This window comes from Musa acuminata, chromosome BXJ2-7, assembly GCF_036884655.1.
Source record: "Musa acuminata AAA Group cultivar baxijiao chromosome BXJ2-7, Cavendish_Baxijiao_AAA, whole genome shotgun sequence".
In the NCBI taxonomy this organism is placed as follows: Eukaryota; Viridiplantae; Streptophyta; class Magnoliopsida; order Zingiberales; family Musaceae; genus Musa; species Musa acuminata.
Window position 1 is genome coordinate 16,254,000 of NC_088344.1, and position 21,558 is coordinate 16,275,557.

At 37.8% G+C, this 21,558-nt stretch overlaps 1 protein-coding gene across 3 annotated transcripts in view; it reads left to right on the forward strand.

Annotated features, from left to right (window-relative positions):
* Positions 1–6,976, forward strand: part of LOC103991999 (probable LRR receptor-like serine/threonine-protein kinase At1g56140) — a 32,150-nt gene extending 25,174 nt beyond the window's left edge. For all 3 annotated transcript variants that reach the window (XM_065117394.1, XM_065117393.1, XM_065117395.1), the window contains 12 exons: positions 56–121; positions 418–483; positions 1,200–1,244; positions 1,326–1,390; positions 1,469–1,848; positions 2,945–3,146; positions 3,229–3,399; positions 3,498–3,616; positions 4,819–5,029; positions 5,180–5,411; positions 5,566–5,716; positions 6,267–6,976. In XM_065117394.1, coding sequence (XP_064973466.1) covers positions 56–121; positions 418–483; positions 1,200–1,244; positions 1,326–1,390; positions 1,469–1,848; positions 2,945–3,146; positions 3,229–3,399; positions 3,498–3,616; positions 4,819–5,029; positions 5,180–5,411; positions 5,566–5,716; positions 6,267–6,659 — 2,101 coding nt within the window. In that variant the 3' untranslated portion in view covers positions 6,660–6,976. The remainder of the gene's footprint in view (positions 1–55; positions 122–417; positions 484–1,199; positions 1,245–1,325; positions 1,391–1,468; positions 1,849–2,944; positions 3,147–3,228; positions 3,400–3,497; positions 3,617–4,818; positions 5,030–5,179; positions 5,412–5,565; positions 5,717–6,266) is intronic.
* Positions 6,977–21,558: the final 14,582 nt, after the last annotated feature.

A 21,558-nucleotide genomic window follows, 5' to 3' on the forward strand; every position in this document is an offset into this window, starting at 1 on the left:
GTTAAATTTGGTTACTATTGTACTTATTTTGAATTTTATTTTCCTCCTATTGCAGATTCCTTGGAAATAATAATCTATCTGGTAGCTTGCCCGCTAACAAGAGCGTGACACTTCTTAACATGTATGTTCTTCAGATTCAGTTTCTTGGAAGCTAATTTGCGATGTAGTCTTTCAATTCTTTTGGTAACTGCTTTATATTTAGAATTAGGAGAACTTTATCTGTCTATCTCATTCAGGGTTTTAACACTTACACTGTTGCTTGTGTTTTGGTCAACAAACATTACTAAAATCTTCCCAGCAAGTGATAATTATTGTGTCATTTTTTTTTATAGCTATTCTCTAATACTGGTCTGATGAACCTGCTTCTTCTTTATACAATATTTGAGTGTTTGATTCTGGTTTATGTCTTTCCTGCAGAGATCTATCTTATAATCAACTGGCAGGAAGTTTTCCTTCTTGGGCTAGCCAACAAAATCTGAAACTGTATGTTTATTTAAAAAGAGATTCTTCATTGTACTATATTAGCCATGTCAAATACTTGGTAGTTCAAATGTTTCTCATCACTCTTTAACTACATCATTAAAGCAGATATTTAGAAGACATGGGAACATTCTGTAGTATAACTTATTACTATATCTAATGAATTCCTTCAAAAACATATGGTTGCATTTTGGAACCATCTTGCATAAATATTGGTCGACTTCCCCATTAAGTCAATTTTACTTCATTTAGAGAAAACAGGAACCTTATTTTGCTCCATGAACAAGAGATGGCCTATGGTGATTAAACAGGACACACCAAGCTGATTCGTAACTTTGTGATAACACATGTAATTTTTATGGCATTACAACTAAAGTTTTGTTCCCTTGTATTGTTTATACACTATGTAGTACTTAGGCCCCCTTGCCTTCCATTCTCCAGTGATTCATATTTGGTAGACCATAAGAATTAAGAACTACACTTATAAAAAAAAAGAATTAAGAACTACCAATTGTGACACTCATTGCTGTAATAATTAGAGGAACTTGGTGGCCAACAACTTCATAATTGGAAGTTCATAAAGTTTTGTTCCCTTGTATTGTTTATACACTATGTAGTACTTGGGACCCCTTGCCTTCCGTTCTCCAGTGATTCATATTTGGTAGACCATAAGAATTAAGAACTACCAATTTTGACACTCATTGCTGTAATTATTACAGGAACTTGGTGGCCAACAACTTCATAATTGGAAGTTCTAACAGCAGGTGCTTCTGACCTATAACAATGATTTTACATCCTTAATATTTTTTTCATCTGGGGTGACATAATTAAGGTGTTATGTACAGTGTTTTGCCTTCAGGATTGAATTGTCTCCAACTAGATATACCGTGCAATCGTGGGGCACCAATTTGTATGTCGTAATTTTGGTTATTCATTATTAGTCTTTCCAATGTTAATATATGAATGATTTAGTTTTTGATGCTTGCAGATTCTTCATTTGCAATAAAGTGTGGTAGTAATAAAACTATAACAGCTTCCGATGGAACTTTGTATGAAATTGACAACCAGATTCTAACTACTGCTTCTTATTATGTGACTGAGACAAACAAGTGGGCAGTTAGTACTGTTGGAAGCTTTTCAGATGCCTCAAATGCTGACTATATTCTATACAGTTTATCCCAATTCACAAATACTCTAGAATCAGAGTTATATCAGACTGCAAGGATATCTCCCTCATCACTGAGATACTATGGGCTCGGGCTTCAGAATGGAAATTATACTGTTAAGTTGCATTTTGCTGAGACGCAGATACTTGATCCACCTACTTGGAAAAGTAATGGAAGAAGAATTTTTGATATTTATATTCAGGTAAGTTAATGAAGATGTGTGTTTTGGTTTTATCAGAAAAAAAAAAAGCGGGATGTGTTTTGGAATGTTTGATAAGAGTATTTAGAAGAGAAAAATCAAATAAGTAGTGTAACACCCAAATTAGTCCCACATCGAAAGTGAGCAAGATTATGATTGACTTATAAGGGTTTGATGAGTGTACTATTATTAATTTCAATCTATGTATTTTTGCTAGTGATCTGGGCCTAACGAAGTTGATAAGACAGCCTATCAATCTCGAGTCCTGACAAGTAGGCTTTAATATATGTAGGAAACGTAAAAAATGATATATGCTTTTAGTTAACATGGTAAAAATGCAAAATGAATCATTGACTTCGAAAATTCATAGGAACAACAATCATTTTCTAAAAGAGAATCATAAATATATCTCTTTCGATTTTTTTAACTTACATCTTTAATGAACTATTGTGGAAAAATGACCATAACTTTTTATCTCTTTGTTCTTTTATTTGAAGTGTGACTGATAGTACAAGAGAATTTTTAGTCTAGCTGAAACATTGTTGGAAAGAGCAAAATTATTACTTTGAATAATAAGTTAGATATTTGTAACAGAAATAGCTCGACTAACAACGGTAAACACCAATGTTTTAATATTTATGAATATCTATTCTAAAATAAGAATAAATCTAGAAGTATTTCAGCTGAGAAATGGCACAAATCAATATATGGTATCTTCACCTCTGATTCTTTCTGAATTAATGAACCATTGTGGTTAACTTTTGTGGAAAAAATGACTATAACTTTTATCTCTTGTTTCTTTTCTTTGAAGCGTGACTGTTTGTACAAAAGAATTTTTAGTCAAGCTGAAACATTGTTGGAAAGAGAAAAATTATTACTTTGAATAATAAGTTAGATATTTGTAACAGAAATAGCCTGACTATCAATGGTAAACACCAATATTTTAATATTTATGAATATCTATTCTAAAATAAGAATAAATCTAGAAGTGTTTAAGCTGAGCAATGGTACAAATCAATATTTGGTATCTTTACCTCTGATTCTTTCTGAATTATTTTGACTTTGTCGAAATTTGCCAAGCTTATCTATTTTTTTTCAGGGAAATCTTAGAGAGAAGGATTTTGATATAAGAAAGGAAGCCGGAGAGAAATCCCTTGCCGCTGTCATCAAGGAGTATGTAGCTCCAGTAACAGACAACTTCCTTGAAATTCATTTCTTTTGGGCTGGAAAGGGTACTTGCTGTGTGCCTACTCAAGGTTATTATGGAGGATCCGTTTCAGCCATTAGTGTATATCCTTATGGTAAAGCAACACTAAGTGAATATCTTGCTTTTTGTTTAGCATGTTATTGTACCAGCATCTTATTTTCTTTTCTATTCTTCAGATTTCACTCCAACTGTTAGTAATAAGCCACCATCTACTACGTCAACAAGTAAGAAGAAGACAAGTATTATTGCAGGCACAACAGCTGGTGTTGTAGCTTTAGGTCTACTCTTAATATTTGGGATTTTGATATATTGGCACAAGAAAAGACTCAACAAGGAGGAGGATGATGGTACACCTTTCCACTAAACATCTTTAAAAATCTACAGTCCATCAGAAGTTAACAAGTGTTTCTGTTCTTTTTTTACATGTTCAAATCATTTAATGCAGAATTGATAGAAATGATTGCTAGGCCAGACACTTTCACGTACTCTGAACTGAAAACTGCGACTGAAGACTTTAACTCTGCCAATAAGCTAGGAGAGGGAGGATTTGGTCCTGTATATATGGTGAGAATCTGTGCAAGCTCCTAGATGTATGTAAACAGAATTATCATGTGACTTACCAAATAAGTTTGTCTACAATGCTTGCAGACTGCTTAAATATGTTTTACCTGGTGCCAATTTGCATATTAGCTACCTTAAAGACAGAGTTTGTGTCAATTAATCTTCTGTTCATCTTTCATTATCTGGTTTGTTAGGATCAAAATCCATCAGTTTGAAATGTTTGTTTTGTAGCCATTAATTATTGGTACTCTATGGATTATCATGATAAAAATATTTTCCTCGATAGATGTGTCTTTTATTTGTTCTTTAATTATCTTCTAGTGGGTTCTTTGTAATGATAGTAAATTCAATCCCCAATCTATTAATCCATGTGGCATAGACAGTTCATTGAATATAGAGTATCGATGCATGCTGCTCATGCATTTTTTACCCTTTTGTGCAAAGAAAGCAACATTTTATTCAAATAAAATAAAGTGCTGTACATAAAAATGGTTTAACAAACTCGCTCTCCTGCCAATGCAGAATCTGGAAAGAATATTTTACGTACTCTTACCCTACAAATAGAGAAATTATTTCCATATCTTGAACCTTAGTGATCCAAATCATAAATGAGCAACTTTACCGATGTACCAGGCCTCATCCTCTTCTATTTTAATTAATTAAATCTATTTATTTTTTAAATACAATTCTTCGTTGGACTAAGCTAATAAGAATTTTCTGTTCTTTTCTTAATTTTACAACTTGCTTGCCATCAGTTTGTTTTGCCTTTGCTGGAAGAATTGATGCATCTTGTTTCACTTATTGTCTTTCATTTTTTGGAAAAAGAAAAATAGGCAATCATATGACAAAATAAATATGCATATTGGGAAGAGTTTACCAAGAAAACAAGAAGAAAATTCACCTATTCCATCATGTAAACTAAAAACAAGAAGAAATCATTAAGAAACTGGTTATAAGTTTGCAAACAAAACCAAGCCTGGAACACATGTCAAACTCAAACAAAGCATATGGATACTGAAGCTAGCCACAGTGCCAAACTAAGAACTAATCAAAATCCACTGATCTTATTAGTCACATTAACCTGCAAAGGATGTAATAATGCAATGAAGCTTTTTCTAGGTTCCCAGTGGGCATATTATACTTTGTTATGTAAGGTGTATATTAATATTAACATCAATTTTGTGTTTTGTTATTTTTATACATAGGGTAAACTTTTTGATGGAAGGACTGTGGCCGTGAAGCAACTTTCAGCAGCATCCAATCAGGGAAAGCGTCAGTTCATGTCAGAAATTGCAATTATATCTGCTGTTCAGCATAGAAATCTGGTGAAACTATATGGTTGTTGTGTTGAGGGAGGCAAGCGACTTGTGGTCTACGAGTACCTGGAAAACAAGAGCCTCGATCAGGCAATCTTTGGTATCATTTAATACCATCTCAAAAAAGAAAGAAAACATCAATAGGAGCTTTCATTTTTTTAATTATGTATCCTACATGTTTTGCAAATTTTATGAACAGCATCTTTAAACTTAGTTGTGCATATGACTATGTGTAATGAATGCATTGCAGGTAAGAACAATTTGCACCTTGATTGGCCCATTCGCTTTGAGATATGTTTGGGGATTGCAAGAGCTCTGGCGTATCTTCATGAGGAATCAAGAGTGCGAATCGTACACAGAGATGTCAAAGCTAGCAACATTCTCCTTGATGCCAATTTAAACCCTAAAATATCAGATTTCGGGCTGGCGAAGCTTTATGATGATAATAAAACACACATCAGCACTAGAGTTGCTGGTACAATGTAAGAAAGGCCAACACCATTTTTCCTTGCATTCTTTATTCTATCAGGCTTTACCCATGATATCAGTTTGTTTCTTTCTTCAATTGCACCATTAGGGTTTGCTGGTTTGTGTACTTTATTGGGATATAACAATAATTTTACTGTACTTTCCCAGAGGATATCTTGCACCGGAATATGCCATGAGAGGGCATCTCACAGAAAAAGCTGATGTTTTTGCATTTGGAGTTGTAGCTCTGGAGGTTCTTTCTGGAAGGTCCAATGCAGATCAGACCCTTAAAAATGAGAAAGTTTATCTTCTTGAATGGGTAGGTTCTCCAGTTTATCAGATATTGGCTTAGAAAACATGTCAGTTTTGTAGGGTTTAATAACATCCATTTGAAGGCAATTTCTTGCTTGGCTCTTTCACAATGTAAATACCATGACACGCTGATGAATATATCAGATAATGGTAAGTTGATGATATGTCGATTAACTCTGTATGCATCCATGAAATAATTTACAAGACCATGAGAAATTGCCTTTCACACTCACTTTGTCAAACACCTAGTCAAATGCCTATCATTTGTGTGATTGAATACACTCTCTATTTCAATTCATTCCCTTTGATGTAATTATATTGTATTCCCATCACAATCCCATCAATTATGTCTGAAAAAATATCACTCTATGACCAAATATTTTTGTTGAATGTACTGGAACTTGACAAAGTGGATGTGGATCCACTGTTCAATGGAAAGATTAGGACAATCATTGAATCCATCTTTCTTTGTCAAATAAAAAGGTAAAACATTCCCATTATCAATTGGCATTATAATGCTACATATTCTGATCCGTTTTGGTGTTCATTTTCTGTAGGCCTGGAATCTACGCGAGAAACAGTGTGAACTGGAATTGGTGGACCCAAAATTATTAACATTTGATGAAGCACAAGCAATCCGCGTTATCAATGTAGCTTTGTTGTGCACTCAAGCCTCACCAATGTTACGCCCATCGATGTCGAGAATTGTGGCCATGTTAACGGGGGATATTGAGGTAAGTGAAGTGAAGTCAAGACCTGGTTACCTGACAGATTGGCAATACAACGACTTGAGCAGCAACTTCGCCAGTTGTGGACCTTCTGAACCCATCATCTCAGGATCTGAGAATGAGAGGTTCAGCACAGTATCAAGCACAAGCATGGTGCATAACATAGGAAGCTCAGCTTCACCCACACTACCGATGCTAGAAGTTATTGGTGATGGAAGGTAGCCATTGCTTCACATCACTTTTCACTTTGCTGCCTAATTGCTATGGGCAATTTAGACCTTTTCAACAGTTAAAGCACGAGTTATTATGCAAGCAACAAGAGTTTGCCATTTTGAATTGATTCAACACCATGCTGAAATATCTCTGGTATGAAAAATGGTTTTGTGATTAAGGGAATTTTGAAGGTGTGAATATTTGGTCCTACAGATGATCAGTGAAATTGAAAATGTTCTAAATTTGAAACTTAGCACTCTTCTAGTTTGCAAGAATAAATAAAATGTGTTTCTGGTTGTTTGTATAATACAGAATTATCTTATCAAGATGGAACTTGTGGAAAATTGTTGTTGACTGTCAAAAGATTATGTAAGCATATACTGATGTTATGGAAACAAATGTAAAGATTTATCATACGAAAAGAGAAATTGGAAAATTATGAAAAGACCTGACTCCTACCATCATGTTGAACTTTTGGTTGTCAAAGATTAGAATTAGCTGAACCTAAATTTGGATGGAAACTCTAAGTCTAGGCACCCTTTTTTTCCTCTAATTTTCAGCTGTATAACTGATATGCAAGGAGCAAACGTTTTGTAGGATACCTAACATCATTGATATGGAATGCATTGATAAATTGAACAAGGAATAATGCTTACTATCTTTGGCCCAAAATTCCTTACTCTCGACAAGGGAGATAATTAATATACATTTAGAAGCTGAAGTGTGTGAAACAAAATTGTCATGTTCTGGCTACATGTTTGATTGTTTAAGCCGATCATTATTTAAGTCTACTTCATTTCTGAATCAAAACAACTTAAGAACACTCTGAGCTTAGTGTTTTACTTAAGTTTTAATAGCCCAACTAAAAAACAGATCTGCAGCAACGAATTAACTACCACCCGGTGGTAATGCGTTATAAGATTGTGATTAGATGAATATTAATTCAAATGGAAATGGAAATATGCGAGGACTCTTGAATCGCTTAAAATGCAAAGATTTCAAGAGGCTGCTCCCTTGATTCATATCAGTGAAGCATGGACTGATCCGTCCAAACCAATGCATGAACAGAAAAAGGAAAAATTGAATTATTCTACTAGATGGTTGATTATTAGGAAAAAAATAAAAATTGTTTAAATGTAAAGATTTCAAAAGGCTGCTCCGTTGATTATCAGGATTTCAAAAAAAATGAAAATCCTAAATCTTTTAAGATTATTAAGAATAAAAAACCACTAAAAGTCCCAAATGTAAAGATTTCAAGACGCTGGTTGTTAGAGGAAAATATTATTATTGTTTTGATCAGTCCAACGTGATCCAGACTTGTGTATAGAAGAATGTCCGAGGTATTTCGGAGGTGAAAGTATTGTGCTCTTGAGGTAGAAGTATTGTGCTCTCAAGGTAAAAGCATTGTGCTCCCGAGGTGGAATGACGTGCTCTTGAGGTGGAACATCGTGCTCCTAAGGTGCCACTTGTATGAAGACTAAAATCGGAAGAGGTTTCCCAACCTAATCCCTTTGATGCTCAAGTTACTAATTTGAGATCCACAAATGTGGATTCGAGTAGTTAAAAAAAAATCTCTTTTGTTAGGTTTAAGATGTCTTTTTATATCTTAGAGGATGAGAAGAAAGTTTATTATTATCTGCCTTATCATAATGGATAAGAAGAAAGCATATGGTTATCTTTCTTGACGTAATTACTTTCCTTCTTTGAGAAGGAAGCTTGTGTTTCCCTGCTTTGAATCTTCATCCATGTAGGCAAATGAGTGAAGGGTGACTTGGATCTCACATGGCAACAACGTGTCAGCTGATAATAGATTCCCTATCATTTGCCCCCCCCCCCCCCCCCCCGAAGGCATGCTTTAGGTCTCTTGTGAGAGGGGTTCGAAGCTCATTATTTAGTTTGTCCGACTTAGGAACGTTCAAAATCTCATCTTACGAGTCGCGTTCTCTTGGCACGAGTTGGGTTTTCGTAGCTCATACATCTTGGGTACATTTGGCCTTGCACCTCTACTGTAGTGGATCTCTTCACATGGGTTAGGTTTTCTAGACTCATGCATCTCGAGCGCATTTGACCTTGCGCCTCCACCATAGCGGATTTATCTTAGTGTCAATCGGATTTTTCTGACTCATGTGTCTCGGGGCATATTTGGCTTTGCGCCATCATCATTGCAGATTTTTCTTCATGCGGGCAAGGTTTTGCTGACTTTCGTATCATGAGCGCATTTGGCCTTGCGCTTCCGCCATAGCGGATTCATCTTGACATGGGTCGAGTTTTTCGGATTTACACATCTCAAGTGCATTTGCCTTATGCCTCTATTGTAGTGGATTTTGCTAGTCAGAGGTGCCTTACAAGCCAATCACGTGAGTGATGACATATATGACATGTTACGCAATCGTTTTGCATATTATTATTTATTGATATTTTCTCACTTTATGTTGCATGTTGCATATATTGTGATGTCCATGGATCTGTGCAATGAGAATCGAATCGTGATGAGATCACGATAATGAGACAGATTCACCTTTAAACATAGACCCTAAATAATCCTTGTCATAGGTTGCTTTAGAGGGATATCGAGATAACTGGGTAGATTAGTGTGTTGTATACCCATTGATATGATAAAACGATTGGTCTCATAACTGCTTATGCGGGGACACAAGGGATACAATGCAGGTGCTCATTGGAGAATGAGTTTATTGATTGATCCGCTCACTAAATGCTGGTTGATTAATAATATCTCATTGTAAGACAGCGATTCTGTGGTCTCAGTTGTGTATCTAGTCCTTAGACTTGAGACACCAAGGATGTCCTTTATGAGTACTCCGCTCTTTGATGCTGGACTTATAGGTCTGGAGATTCCAGATCTAGCACAATCGATTATCAAGAGTAGTAGTCAATCTTACGAGGGCAATTGAGTGTTAATAGAGAACCATCCGCTCTTGATGTCATGAAAAAGATATCTTATGTATTCTTGCTCAGGAAAATCCATAGCCAAAGTCATTCAGATTGAGAGAAAAAGAGTTCTTTGGGAGAATTCGATTAAGGCGAGACTCGAGTAGATTCTGTATGGGTCTAATAGCACCATACTTGATATATGGTCTCTGGGATATTAGATAGATGATGGACTATATATACATAATAATTAAGGACAAACATGTCCAATGGATTGGATTCCCTATATCATCTAGGGACTGCAGCAGCATAGTGGCATAGTACATCTGTAATCAATGAGTTGAGTGAATTATTATAAGAGATAATAATTCACTGAGTCAGAAAGAGTTCTGATAGGTATAACTCATGGCCAGCTCGATATTGGGCCTAGAGGGTCACATATATATGGTAAGTGTTGCGATAAGTAGAGGTTCGGATATGAAATTATTGAATATCGGATTTTGATGATGAAATCAATTGATGAGTTTGTGATCTTATATACATTTTTGAGTGATGCAGCACTAGGTTCGATCAAGGAGAGGCAAATTGATTAAAGTAGGAATAATCATATTGGGCTATAGTAAACATGTCAGAAGATTGGATATCGGGTCGGAGGATCAGTCGACATGTCAGCAGAAGACTCGTGTTGTGAATTTGGGCATCGGGCCAAAGGAACAGATATTATGCCACAGAGATTGGAGTTGCGAAGGTCAACATGCCGATTGGATAAAAGGCTGCAAAAGAGGACGATGCGCTGAAGGATCGGACGAGTGTCGGATGAACCAATGACATGCCGGACAAAGGATTCATGCTTTGTAATCATAAGTCCAAGATTGAAGCAGTTTAGGGGGCTAATTGAGTTAGCTTTTGGTATAATCATGTTAACTCAATTAGGGACCAATTGGGCCTTAATTAGGACTGATTTGGGCTCATTGGAAGGCCCATTCAGTGACCCAAAAGTTGGGTCAGGTGGTGGCACTGACAAAACAGGCGGTGGAACCGCTTGTGAGTTGGAAAACTTGAAAAACCCGATCTCTAAGGCTGTCAAGCGGTGGTACCACCAATTTGGGCGGTGATACCACCCAAACACAGTCTCCCAAGTGGTAGTACCACCAGACTGGGCGGTGGTACCACCCAATGTCAAGCTACAAGCGGTGGTACCGCCTAGTGCAAGTGGTGGTACCGCCCGTACCCCGAAATCTCGAGAATTTAAATTTTGGGCTTCAAATTTGAATTCATTTGGGGCCAATAAATACCCTACTCTTTCTTGCATAGAATGACAAGAATTAGGTAGAAAGGGGGAAAGAATCCTTGATGAAAAAGTTGAAAAAGCTTGAAAAGTGTTGAGTGTTCCCCTCCACCTCTTAGAGTTTAGAGTTCATTCTAAGAGAGGTGTGAAACGTATAAAGGTTCTCTTTTGAGCCTATCAAAAGGAGAATAGAGTTTTAAGTAGGAGGTTGATCTTTGCCTATTAAAGGAATATCGTTAGTGGATGCCAATGGCCTCGACGGAAGAGGAATCAATGGAGTGGATGTAGGTCATGACGTCGAACCACTATAACTAGGTTTGCATTTACTTCTTGCAATTTATATTTACTGCAAACTACCCTTCTTTACTTACTTTACATCCACTATACTCTTCCGTATGCTTTCAAGTTAACATCTTCTGAAACGGGTTTAATCGCAACGAGATTTTGAACCGACGTAATTTTTACCGCTGCACTAATTCACCCCCACCCCCCCAATGTCGACTCGTTCCTAACAGTTGGTGTTAGAGCCACGTTTTTCTTATTTGGTTTAACACCCAAAGAGAAATGGCTCTTTACGGCTTTCAATAGAGTCACTCTCTCATTCGTCCTCTCATATTCAATGGGACGAACTACACATATTGAAAAACTCGAATGAGAGTTTTCTTGTTTTCGTTGAATCTTGATTTATAAAATATAGTCGAATTTGGTTTTCAAAAGTCTTCTCTTCTATAAATGATTGGAATAAGTTGGAGAAGAAGACTTTCTCTTTAAATACAAAGGCTATGAATGCCTTATTTTGTGCCTTAGATAAAAATGAATTCAATCGGGTTTCTACTTGCGAAACGACTTTCGATATTTGGCACACTCTTGAAAAATCACACATGAAGACATTAGTAGAGTTACAGACTCAAAGATTAATATTTTGATGTATGATTTTGAGTTATTTCAAATGGAACCAAGCGAGACTATTGGAGACATGTACACCCATTTTACAAATGTCGTCAATAGTCTAAAAGCTCTTGGTAAAAGTTTTTCGAACCTTAAACTTGTGAACAAAATTTTACGATCTCTTTCTAAAACTTGGGATTCTAAAGTAATGGCCATTCAAGAGACCAAAGATTTGAATACTTTTTCGATCGAAGAACTTATCGGGTCTTTAATGACCTACGAAATGACCAATGTAGCACATGATGAACTTGAGAATAACCTTCCAAAGAACAGGAAGGATTTTGCACTTAGAACAAAAGAAGACCACTCGAGTGAAAGCTCAAGTGATGATGAACTTGAACCACTCGCTGTGGTTGTGGCAGCTGCAGCTATGGCAGGGAAAGAGGAAGAGAAAAAGGAAAGGAAGAAGAAGAGAAAGGGAAGGAGAGGAAGAAGAGAGGAAGAGGAGAATGGGCTGCGGCTGCGGCGATGGCAACTGCAGCTATGGCAGGGAAAGAGAAAAAGGAAAGGAAGAAGAAGAGAAAGGGAAGGAGAGGAAGAGGAGAAGGGGCTGCGGCTGCGGCGATGGCAGCTGCAGCTGTGGCTGGGAAAGAAGAGAAGGAAAGGAAGAAGAAGAGAAAGGGAAGGAGAGGAAGAAGAGAGGAAGAGGAGAAGGGGTGGCAGCTGCAGCAGTGGCAGCTGCAGTTGGAAGAGAAGTAGGAGAGGAAATAGAGTAGCGGAGGAAGAAGAGGCTGCGGTTGTGGTGGCTGCAGCCATGGCTGCGACTGTGACTGCGGCAGTTGCAGCTGGGAAAGAAAGGAAAGGAAAGGGGGAAAAAGGGGCTACGGACGGGATTGCGGCCGCAGCGGCAGCGACTACGTATGCAGCAGTTATGTCTGCGAGAGAAGGGAGGAAGGAAGGTAGTGCGGTGGAAGGGGCTGCGATTGTGGCAGCGGCAGCGGCGGCGGTTGTGGCAGCTGCGTTTGGGAAAGAAAATGAAGGAATGAGAGTAAGAGAGAGCAGGTGACTGTGCCTCGATGTTCGACACGTGGTGTAGTTGCGAAGAAAGGAAGAAAACGGAAGCACAAAACGAAATAGAGAGAGGACACGGAGGAAAGGTAAAAGGATTTGGGCTAGCACCTTCTTTGGATCTTCGGATCGAAATCCTTGAAAGGCAAGTTCCCTGATCGTTTCTCCTATAATTGCTTTGATATTTCTTATTGCAAGTTCCCTGATCGTTCCTCCTATAATTGCTCTAACTTTTCTTATTGCAAGTTCCCTGATCGTTTCTCCTATAATTGCTCTGATATTTCTTATTGCAAGTTCCCTGATCGTTCCTCCTATAATTGCTCTAACTTTTCTTATTGCAAATTCCCTGATCGTTCCTCCTATAATTGCTCTAATCTTTCCTATTGCAAGTATCCTGATCGTTCCTCACTGCCATTTTTATCTCTACATTTGCTTTGAATATGAGGAACTTTGAATTGTTCTAACCTTGCATTTGATATATCTCCTGTTTAGACGTAACGATTTGAATCTGTGCAACTTCTGTGATTCTGACCTTTTGATACCGAGCTGCCTTTAAGTCTTTGTTGGAAACTCTGATTTGTTCAAAACTGATTTCATTGGAAACTAGACTCGTAGACCTTTCTTTGATATATGGATTGAAAGATTTGGAATCCAAACACCTGTCCAGTTATCTGTTGAATCTGACATTATGAAATCTGCTAACAGAGATTTTGTTCTACGACACTTGCTTACCAAATTATTTGTAACTCTCTCTGTTGGACAGTTCAATTCATATGAAGCCTGTCTTATCTGAAAGTATTATCCAATGATTATTTCTGAGTAAATTGGAGCACGTTTGATAGTTTGAATCATTTGTTCAATGTGCCTTCTGTATTCTGCTAGAAATCGAGCTTTGGTCGATTTCTCATATTCTGGTTTCATTTCTTTGGAAATTGATATCCTTTAGCTTTCTTATTCAATTGAGCTTTATATTACTGCTTTGAATTCTTGTATGCTCTTGTCCTTAAAATTATTTGCATTCTTGAAAACTATTGTGTAACGTTTAAGCTATATCGTGTTGACTCCTATAGGCACATGTATAACCCATTGTTCCGCATTTGCTTTCGATGTGTGCCTATTCTAGTTTCATTCCTTTGGATATCGAATTCATCTAACCTTCTTATTTGAATTGAGTTATATATAATTGTTTGGAATCCGTGTATACTCTTGCTTTTATTTCATTCCAAATCTGGATACATTTGTGAGAGATTGTTGCTTGCATCGTATTTGACTCGTAAAGGCACATGTACGTTTGTTGTTCCGCGTGTGCTTCCAATATATGTTACTTATTGTTGAAACTGCCCTCTTGTACTCTGGTGTGTGGGATTATCTGGACCTTTGTCAGAAATGGTAAAGGGTATGCGCTTATTGTCCGCTATGTGGGGTCCCGCTATGTGGGATATTCTGGACCTTTGCTAGAAATGGTAAAGGGTATGCGCTTATTGCCCGCTATGTGGGATATTCTGGATGAATCACATTCTGACTGAGATCCCACTACACCTTCTATATGTTTGATATGACATCCAGAGTTTTGGTGAGTTGTTTCTATTCATGCTCTGGATAAGAATGATATGATTGCAACATCAAAGACGACGTTTGAGCTTCTGTACGGTATTTGTTATTGATATGCTCTGAAATATTTCATCCACTGTCGATATGTTTCGAAATGTTCCATATGTCGTTGATATGCTCCGGAACATTTCATACGCCATTGATATGCTCCAATTACTCTGTGCTCCATTTGCTATTAACTGATATGTTCTGAAATGTCCTATCTGCCATTGATATGCTCCAATTACTCGGTGCTCCATTTGCTATGAACTGATATGTTCTGAAATGTCCTATCTGCCATTGATATGCTCCAATTACTCTATGCTCCATTTGTTATGAATCAAATATGTTTTGAATGACTTGATACATATGATTTTGTATGTAATGAAATGGTATCCTTGAGAATTCTTGTATTCTGCCTTACATTATGATACCTTACTTGTTTGAAACCGTTCCTTTTGTTCTGAATATGTTTTGTCACTTGCTGAGCCGTTTTTGGCTCACTCCGTTGTTATATAAATCTTTCAGGTCAGCTTGTCACTCTTCGAGATGTTTGATTTGGGCTGAGGCAGTGGATAGCTATTCAGAATTATGGACAAGTCTGGTTGGTTATTATGATATTGTTGTATAAGTATGTTTTGTATGTAATGAAATGTTGTCGATGAACCGAAATGGATATATTGTGTCAAAGTGTTAGGAGATCTCTCTTATATGGAATTTCGGAATGTTAAGTCTAATTTATGACGATATGAACTTGTGGTGAATAGTTGGAGTTCTGATTGTATAATTTATTTAGCTTGTGGATTTATAAATGTTGTTCATGTTTGTCAAGTTGGCTTGGGTTGCCTTGATTGTGAATTATCGAGTGATGTGATATATGATTTTAAAATGCACAGGTTTTATGGTTGTGAATTTGATTGAATGTTTTTCAGTGTCCTCAAACGTTAGTTTGGATCCTAGATTGGTCTGTGACGAAAATTTTAAAAATCATGGATATTTTGAGGGGCGTGATAGAGGTGGTATCAGAGCATTGTTTGAGGATTACTGAAATATTTGATATGTTGACGTGCAAAATATATTGAGGTCTAATGAACTATAGTGATTGGTGGAAATTTTCTTTGATGCATTTTAGGAATCTGGGATGACGAGGACATTTAGTCCTCCTACTTCATCTGGTTTTGATTAATTAAGGGGAATGAAAGGATTGATCGGGGATATTGAATCAGAGTGGCGCAACAGAAGCATGGTGAACCTAATTTCAATGGTGGTAGAAAAATGGATGATGCAAACAGAGAAGATATTTGATGTACAAAATTGTTCTGATGATCGAAAGATTTCTTTTGCCACCTTATATTAGAAGTAGAGGCTGATCATTAATGACAATAATGAAAAGAATTTTTTGAGATCAGTGGCAAGAGTGATAAGGACAAGTTTACCAATAAAAATATGATTGGAAATGAATTATAAAGTGATAACAAGAGGGTCAAGACATTTGGATTTGAAAAGGAAAGTCACCACCAAAGACTTAATCATGTGTGAATTACAAGTTAAATTATGAAACAAGTTTGTGTTTTCGGGTGATTGGAGTCTATTTTGCTTGTAGAAAGTTGGATCATAAAATAAAAGTTTGCCCTTTGAACAAGAAGAAAGAGTCACTGCCTCCTAAATCATCAGCCCATGTAAGAGTGTATGCTATCACTGAATATGATTCTGAAACTTCTGAATTAGTGGTCAAAGGTATTATGCATGTTTATGAAAGAATGCAAATATTTGTTCGACCATGGGTCCAATCTACGATTTGATTCATAATATTTTGCTTATCACTTGGGTATTCAACCTAGACCACTACATTATGTGCTATAAGTAAATATGATCATTGGAGATTCTTTGATAACGAAGTTGAATCAGGTCCTCTTGTCTGATTTTTATTGGAGAACTTGAACTTTTTATTGATTTAGTTCTCCTAGAGATTTGGAGTTATGATATTATACTTGGTATGGATTGGCTATCTTCTTATCATACCAGTATGGATTGGTATATAACAAATGATCACTTTTTGCATATTTGATCAGCCGATCTTTTATTTTGAGAGGATTGGACATTATTTATCTCCTTGCCTAATGTATCCCAGGATGACTTGTTTGGATTACCTCCAAATGTGATTTTGCTTTTGATTTGGTCCTTGGGACAATCCTAATATCTAAGGCTCTCTACAGAAAAATATCATTTGAGTAAGTGGAATTGGAAAAGCAACTACAAGGATTATTAAATGAGGATTTTATTTGGCTTAATATTTCATTATGGGGTGCTCCGGTGTTAGTTAAAAAGATGTATGGAACATTGAGACTTTGTAATGATTATAGACAATTGAATCAGATGACCATCAAAAATGAGTATTTTCTGAAGTAACGACTTGCTTGATTAACTGCAGGGTGCGCAAGTATTTTTAGAAATTGATTGAAGGTCGGGTTACCGTCTATTGAGGATCAAGGAGGAGAATATTTCGGTCACTCGTGGATAATTATGTAATTGTATTGTATTGATGAAACTATTTAAGAGCAGGAGGAGGAAATAAAGATATCATAATCCTCATCTTTTCATCGATTGAGCTATGATCAATTTAGAGGACTAAATTTTCTTTTAAGGAGGGGAGAGTGTAATATCCCTTGCTTTTGAAAATTATTAATAAAGATTTATTTATAAATCGGGGGACCTATATGTAAATATGGAAATTTCAAGGACTAAACTATTAAGTTGTAAAAAGAAGAAAATAAAGAAAACCGAAAATTTCGGTTTTATCCCACCGCCTCCCACGCTCTCTCTATTTCTTCGAGAAACAAAGAGAAGCGGTGGGGCGTGGGGAGAAGAAGAAGAGAAGTAGAGGGAGAAGAGAAGAAGAGGGAAAAGAAGAGAGGAAGAAGAGGGAGAAGAGAAGAAAAGAAGAAGTAGAAGAGAGGGAAGATGGAGAGGAGAAAGAGAGGCAGCTGCAGCAGCTAGGGCTGCAGCACCTCTGTTTCCCGCAGGTGGAAACAGAGGAGAGGATGTGTGGGGCGTTGAGGATGAAAAGGGAAGAAGAAGAAGAAGAAGAAGAAGAAGAAGAAGATAGCTGCGGCAAGGCTGTAGCGAGGAGGTGTGTGGCGTTGGGGAGGAAAAGGGAAGAGGAGAAGAAGAGAAGGAGAAGAAGAGGGAAAAGAGAGGGACGGGGGAGAGGAGCGAGAGGTGGCAGCAGCTAGGGCTACAACACCTCTATTTCCTGCAAGTGGAAACAGAGGAGAGGTGTGGGGCGTTCGAAGAGGAGAAGAAGAAGAAGAGGAAGAGAAGAAGAAGAGGAAGCAGGAGAAGAGGTTGTAATACCTCTATTTCCTGCAGAGGAAACAGAGGAGAGGGTGTGTGTGACGTCGGGGAAGAAGGGGCTGCAGCTGCGGCGATGGCAGCTGCAGCTGGAAGAGAAGAAGAAGAGGAAGATGAGCAGGGGAGGAGGGAGAGGTTACGGCCATGGCTGCGGCCGCGACTGCAGTAGTTGCAGCGGGGAGAGAAGAAGAAGAAAGGAAGGAGAAGGAAGAGGAGAAGGGAAAGAAGTAGCTGCGGTTGCGGTTGTGGCAGCTGCAGCTATGGCAGGGAAAGAGGAAGAGAAAAAGGAAAGGAAGAAGAAGAGAAAGGGAAGGAGAGGAAGAAGAGAGGAAGAGGAGAATGGGCTGCGGTTGCGGCGATGGCAGCTGCAGCTGTGGCAGGGAAAGAGAAAAAGGAAAGGAAGAAGAAGAGAAAGGGAAGGAGAGGAAGAAGAGAGGAAGAGGAGAAGGGGCTGCGGCTGCGGCGATGGTAGCTGCAGCTGTGGCTGGGAAAGAAGAGAAGGAAAGGAAGAAGAAGAGAAAGGGAAGGAGAGGAAGAAGAGAGGAAGAGGAGAAAGGGTGGCAGCTGCGGCAGTGGCAGCTGCAGTTGGAAGAGAAGTAGGAGAGGAAATAGAGTAGCGGAGGAAGAAGAGGCTGCGGTTGTGGTGGCTGCGGCCATGGCTGCGACTGTGACTGCGGCAGTTGCAGCTAGGAAAGAAAGGAAAGAAAAGGGGGAAAAAGGGGCTACGGACGGGATTGCGGTCGCAGCGGCAGTGACTACGTATGCAGCAGTTATGTCTGCGAGAGAAGGGAGGAAGGAAAGTAGTGCGGTGGAAGGGGCTGCGATTGTGGCAGCGGCAGCGACGGCGGTTGTGGCAGCTGCGTTTGGGAAAGAAAATGAAGGAATGAGAGTAAGAGAGAGCAGGTGACTGTGCCTCGATGTTCGACACGTGGTGTAGTTGCGAAGAAAGGAAGAAAACGGGAGCACAAAACGAAACAGAGAGAGGACACGGAGGAAAAGTAGAAGGATTTGGGCTAGCACCTTCTTTGGATCTTCGGATCGAAATCCTTGAAAGGCAAGTTCCCTGATCGTTTCTCCTATAATTGCTCTGATATTTCTTATTGCAAGTTCCCTGATCGTTCCTCCTATAATTGCTCTAACTTTTCTTATTGCAAGTTCCCTGATCGTTTCTCCTATAATTGCTTTGATATTTCTTCTTGCAAGTTCCCTGATCGTTCCTCCTATAATTGCTCTAACTTTTCTTATTGCAAGTTCCCTGATCGTTCCTCCTATAATTGCTCTAATCTTTCCTATTGCAAGTATCCTGATCGTTCCTCACTGCCATTTTTATCTCTACATTTGCTTTGAATATGAGGAACTTTGAATTGTTCTAACCTTGCATTTGATATATCTCCTGTTTAGACGTAACGATTCGAATCTGTGCAACTTCTGTGATTCTGACCTTTTGATACCGAGCTGCCTTTAAGTCTTTGTTGGAAACTCTGATTTGTTCAAAACTAATTTCATTGGAAACTAGACTCGTAGACCTTTCTTTGATATATGGATTGAAAGATTTGGAATCCAAACACCTGTCCAGTTATCTGTTGAATATGACATTATGAAATCTGCCAACAGAGATTTTGTTCTACGACACTTGCTTACCAAATTATTTGTAACTCTCTCTGTTGGACAGTTCAATTCATATGAAGCCTGTCTTATCTGAAAGTATTATCCAATGATTATTTCTGAGTAAATTGGAGCACGTTTGATAGTTTGAATCATTTGTTCAATGTGCCTTCTGTATTCTGCCAGAAATCGAGCTTTGGTCGATTTCTCATATTCTGGTTTCATTCCTTTGGAAATTGATATCCTTTAGCTTTCTTATTCAATTGAGCTTTATATTACTGCTTTGAATTCTTGTATTCTCTTGTCCTTAAAATTATTTGCATTTTTGAAAACTATTGTGTAACGTTTAAGCTATATCGTGTTGACTCCTATAGGCACATGTATAACCCATTGTTCCGCATTTGCTTTCGATATGTGCCTATTCTAGTTTCATTCCTTTGGATATCGAATTCATCTAACCTTCTTATTTGAATTGAGTTATATATGATTGTTTGGAATCCGTGTATACTCTTGCTTTTATTTCATTCCAAATCTGGATACATTTGTGAGAGATTGTTGCTTGCATCGTATTTGACTCGTAAAGGCACATGTACGTTTGTTGTTCCGCGTGTGCTTCCAATATATGCTACTTATTATTGAAACTGCCCTCTTGTACTCTGGTGTGTGGGATTGTCTGGACCTTTGCGAGAAATGGTAAAGGGTATGCGCTTATTGCCCGCTATGTGGGGTCCCGCTATGTGGGATATTCTGGACCTTTGCCAGAAATGGTAAAGGGTATGCGCTTATTGCCCGCTATGTGGGATATTCTGGATGAATCACATTCTGACTAAGATCCCACTACACCTTCTATATGTTTGATATGACATCCAGAGTTTTGGTGAGTTGTTTCTGTTCATGCTCTGGATAAGAATGATATGATTGCAACATCAAAGACGACGTTTGAGCTTCTGTACGGTATTTGTTATTGATATGCTCTGAAATGTTTCATCCACTGTCGATATGTTTCGAAATGTTCCATATGTCGTTGATATGCTCCAGAACATTTCATACGCCATTGATATGCTCCAATTACTCTGTGCTCCATTTGCTATGAACTGATATGTTCTGAAATGTCCTATCTGCCATTGATATGCTCCAATTACTCGGTGCTCCATTTGCTATGAACTGATATGTTCTGAAATGTCCTATCTGCCATTGATATGCTCCAATTACTCTATTCTCCATTTGTTATGAATCAAATATGTTTTGAATGACTTGATACATATGATTTTGTATCTAATGAAATGGTATCCTTTGAGAATTCTTGTATTCTGCCTTACATTATGATACCTTACTTGTTTGAAACCGTTCCTTTTGTTCTGAATATGTTTTGTCACTTGCTGAGCCGTTTTTGGCTCACTCCGTTGTTATATAAATCTTTCAGGTTAGCTTGTCACTCTTTGAGATGTTTGATTTGGGCTGAGGCAGTGGATAGCTATTCAGAATTATGGGCAAGTCTGGTTGGTTATTATGATATTGTTGTATAAGTATGTTTTGTATGTAATGAAATGTTATCGATGAACCGAAATGGATATATTGTGTCAAAGTGTTAGGAGATCTCTCTTATATGGAATTTCAGAATATTAAGTCTAATTTATGACGATATGAACTTGTGGTGAATAGTTGGAGTTCTGATTGTATAATTTATTTAGCTTGTGGATTTATAAATGTTGTTCATGTTTGTCAAGTTGGCTTGGGTTGTCTTGATTGTGAATTATCGAGTGATGTGATATATGATTTTAAAATGCACAGGTTTTATGGATGCGAATTTGATTGAATGTTTTTCAGTGTCCTCAAACGTTAGTTTGGATCCTGGATTGGTCTGTGACGAAAATTTTAAAAATCATGGATATTTTGAGGGGCATGATAGTTGTGACCTACATCTACTCTTGATTCCTCTTCTATCGAAGCCACCGGTATCCACTAACGATCTTCCTTCAATGGGCGAAGATTAACTACCCTTTTACACTCTTTCTCCTTTTCACGGGTTTAGGAGACAACCCTTACAAGCCTATCTTTCTTGGACCTCACTTCTTCCTTTAGATGAACTTCTAAATACTAGGAAGAAGTGATCCTAAATCCTGATAGGGTTTCCCAATTTTTTCTCAAGTATTCTTTCCCCCTTTTTCAACTCAATTTCATGCTCAATTCTTTCTTTGCCATGCAAGAATAGCTCGGGTATTTATAGAC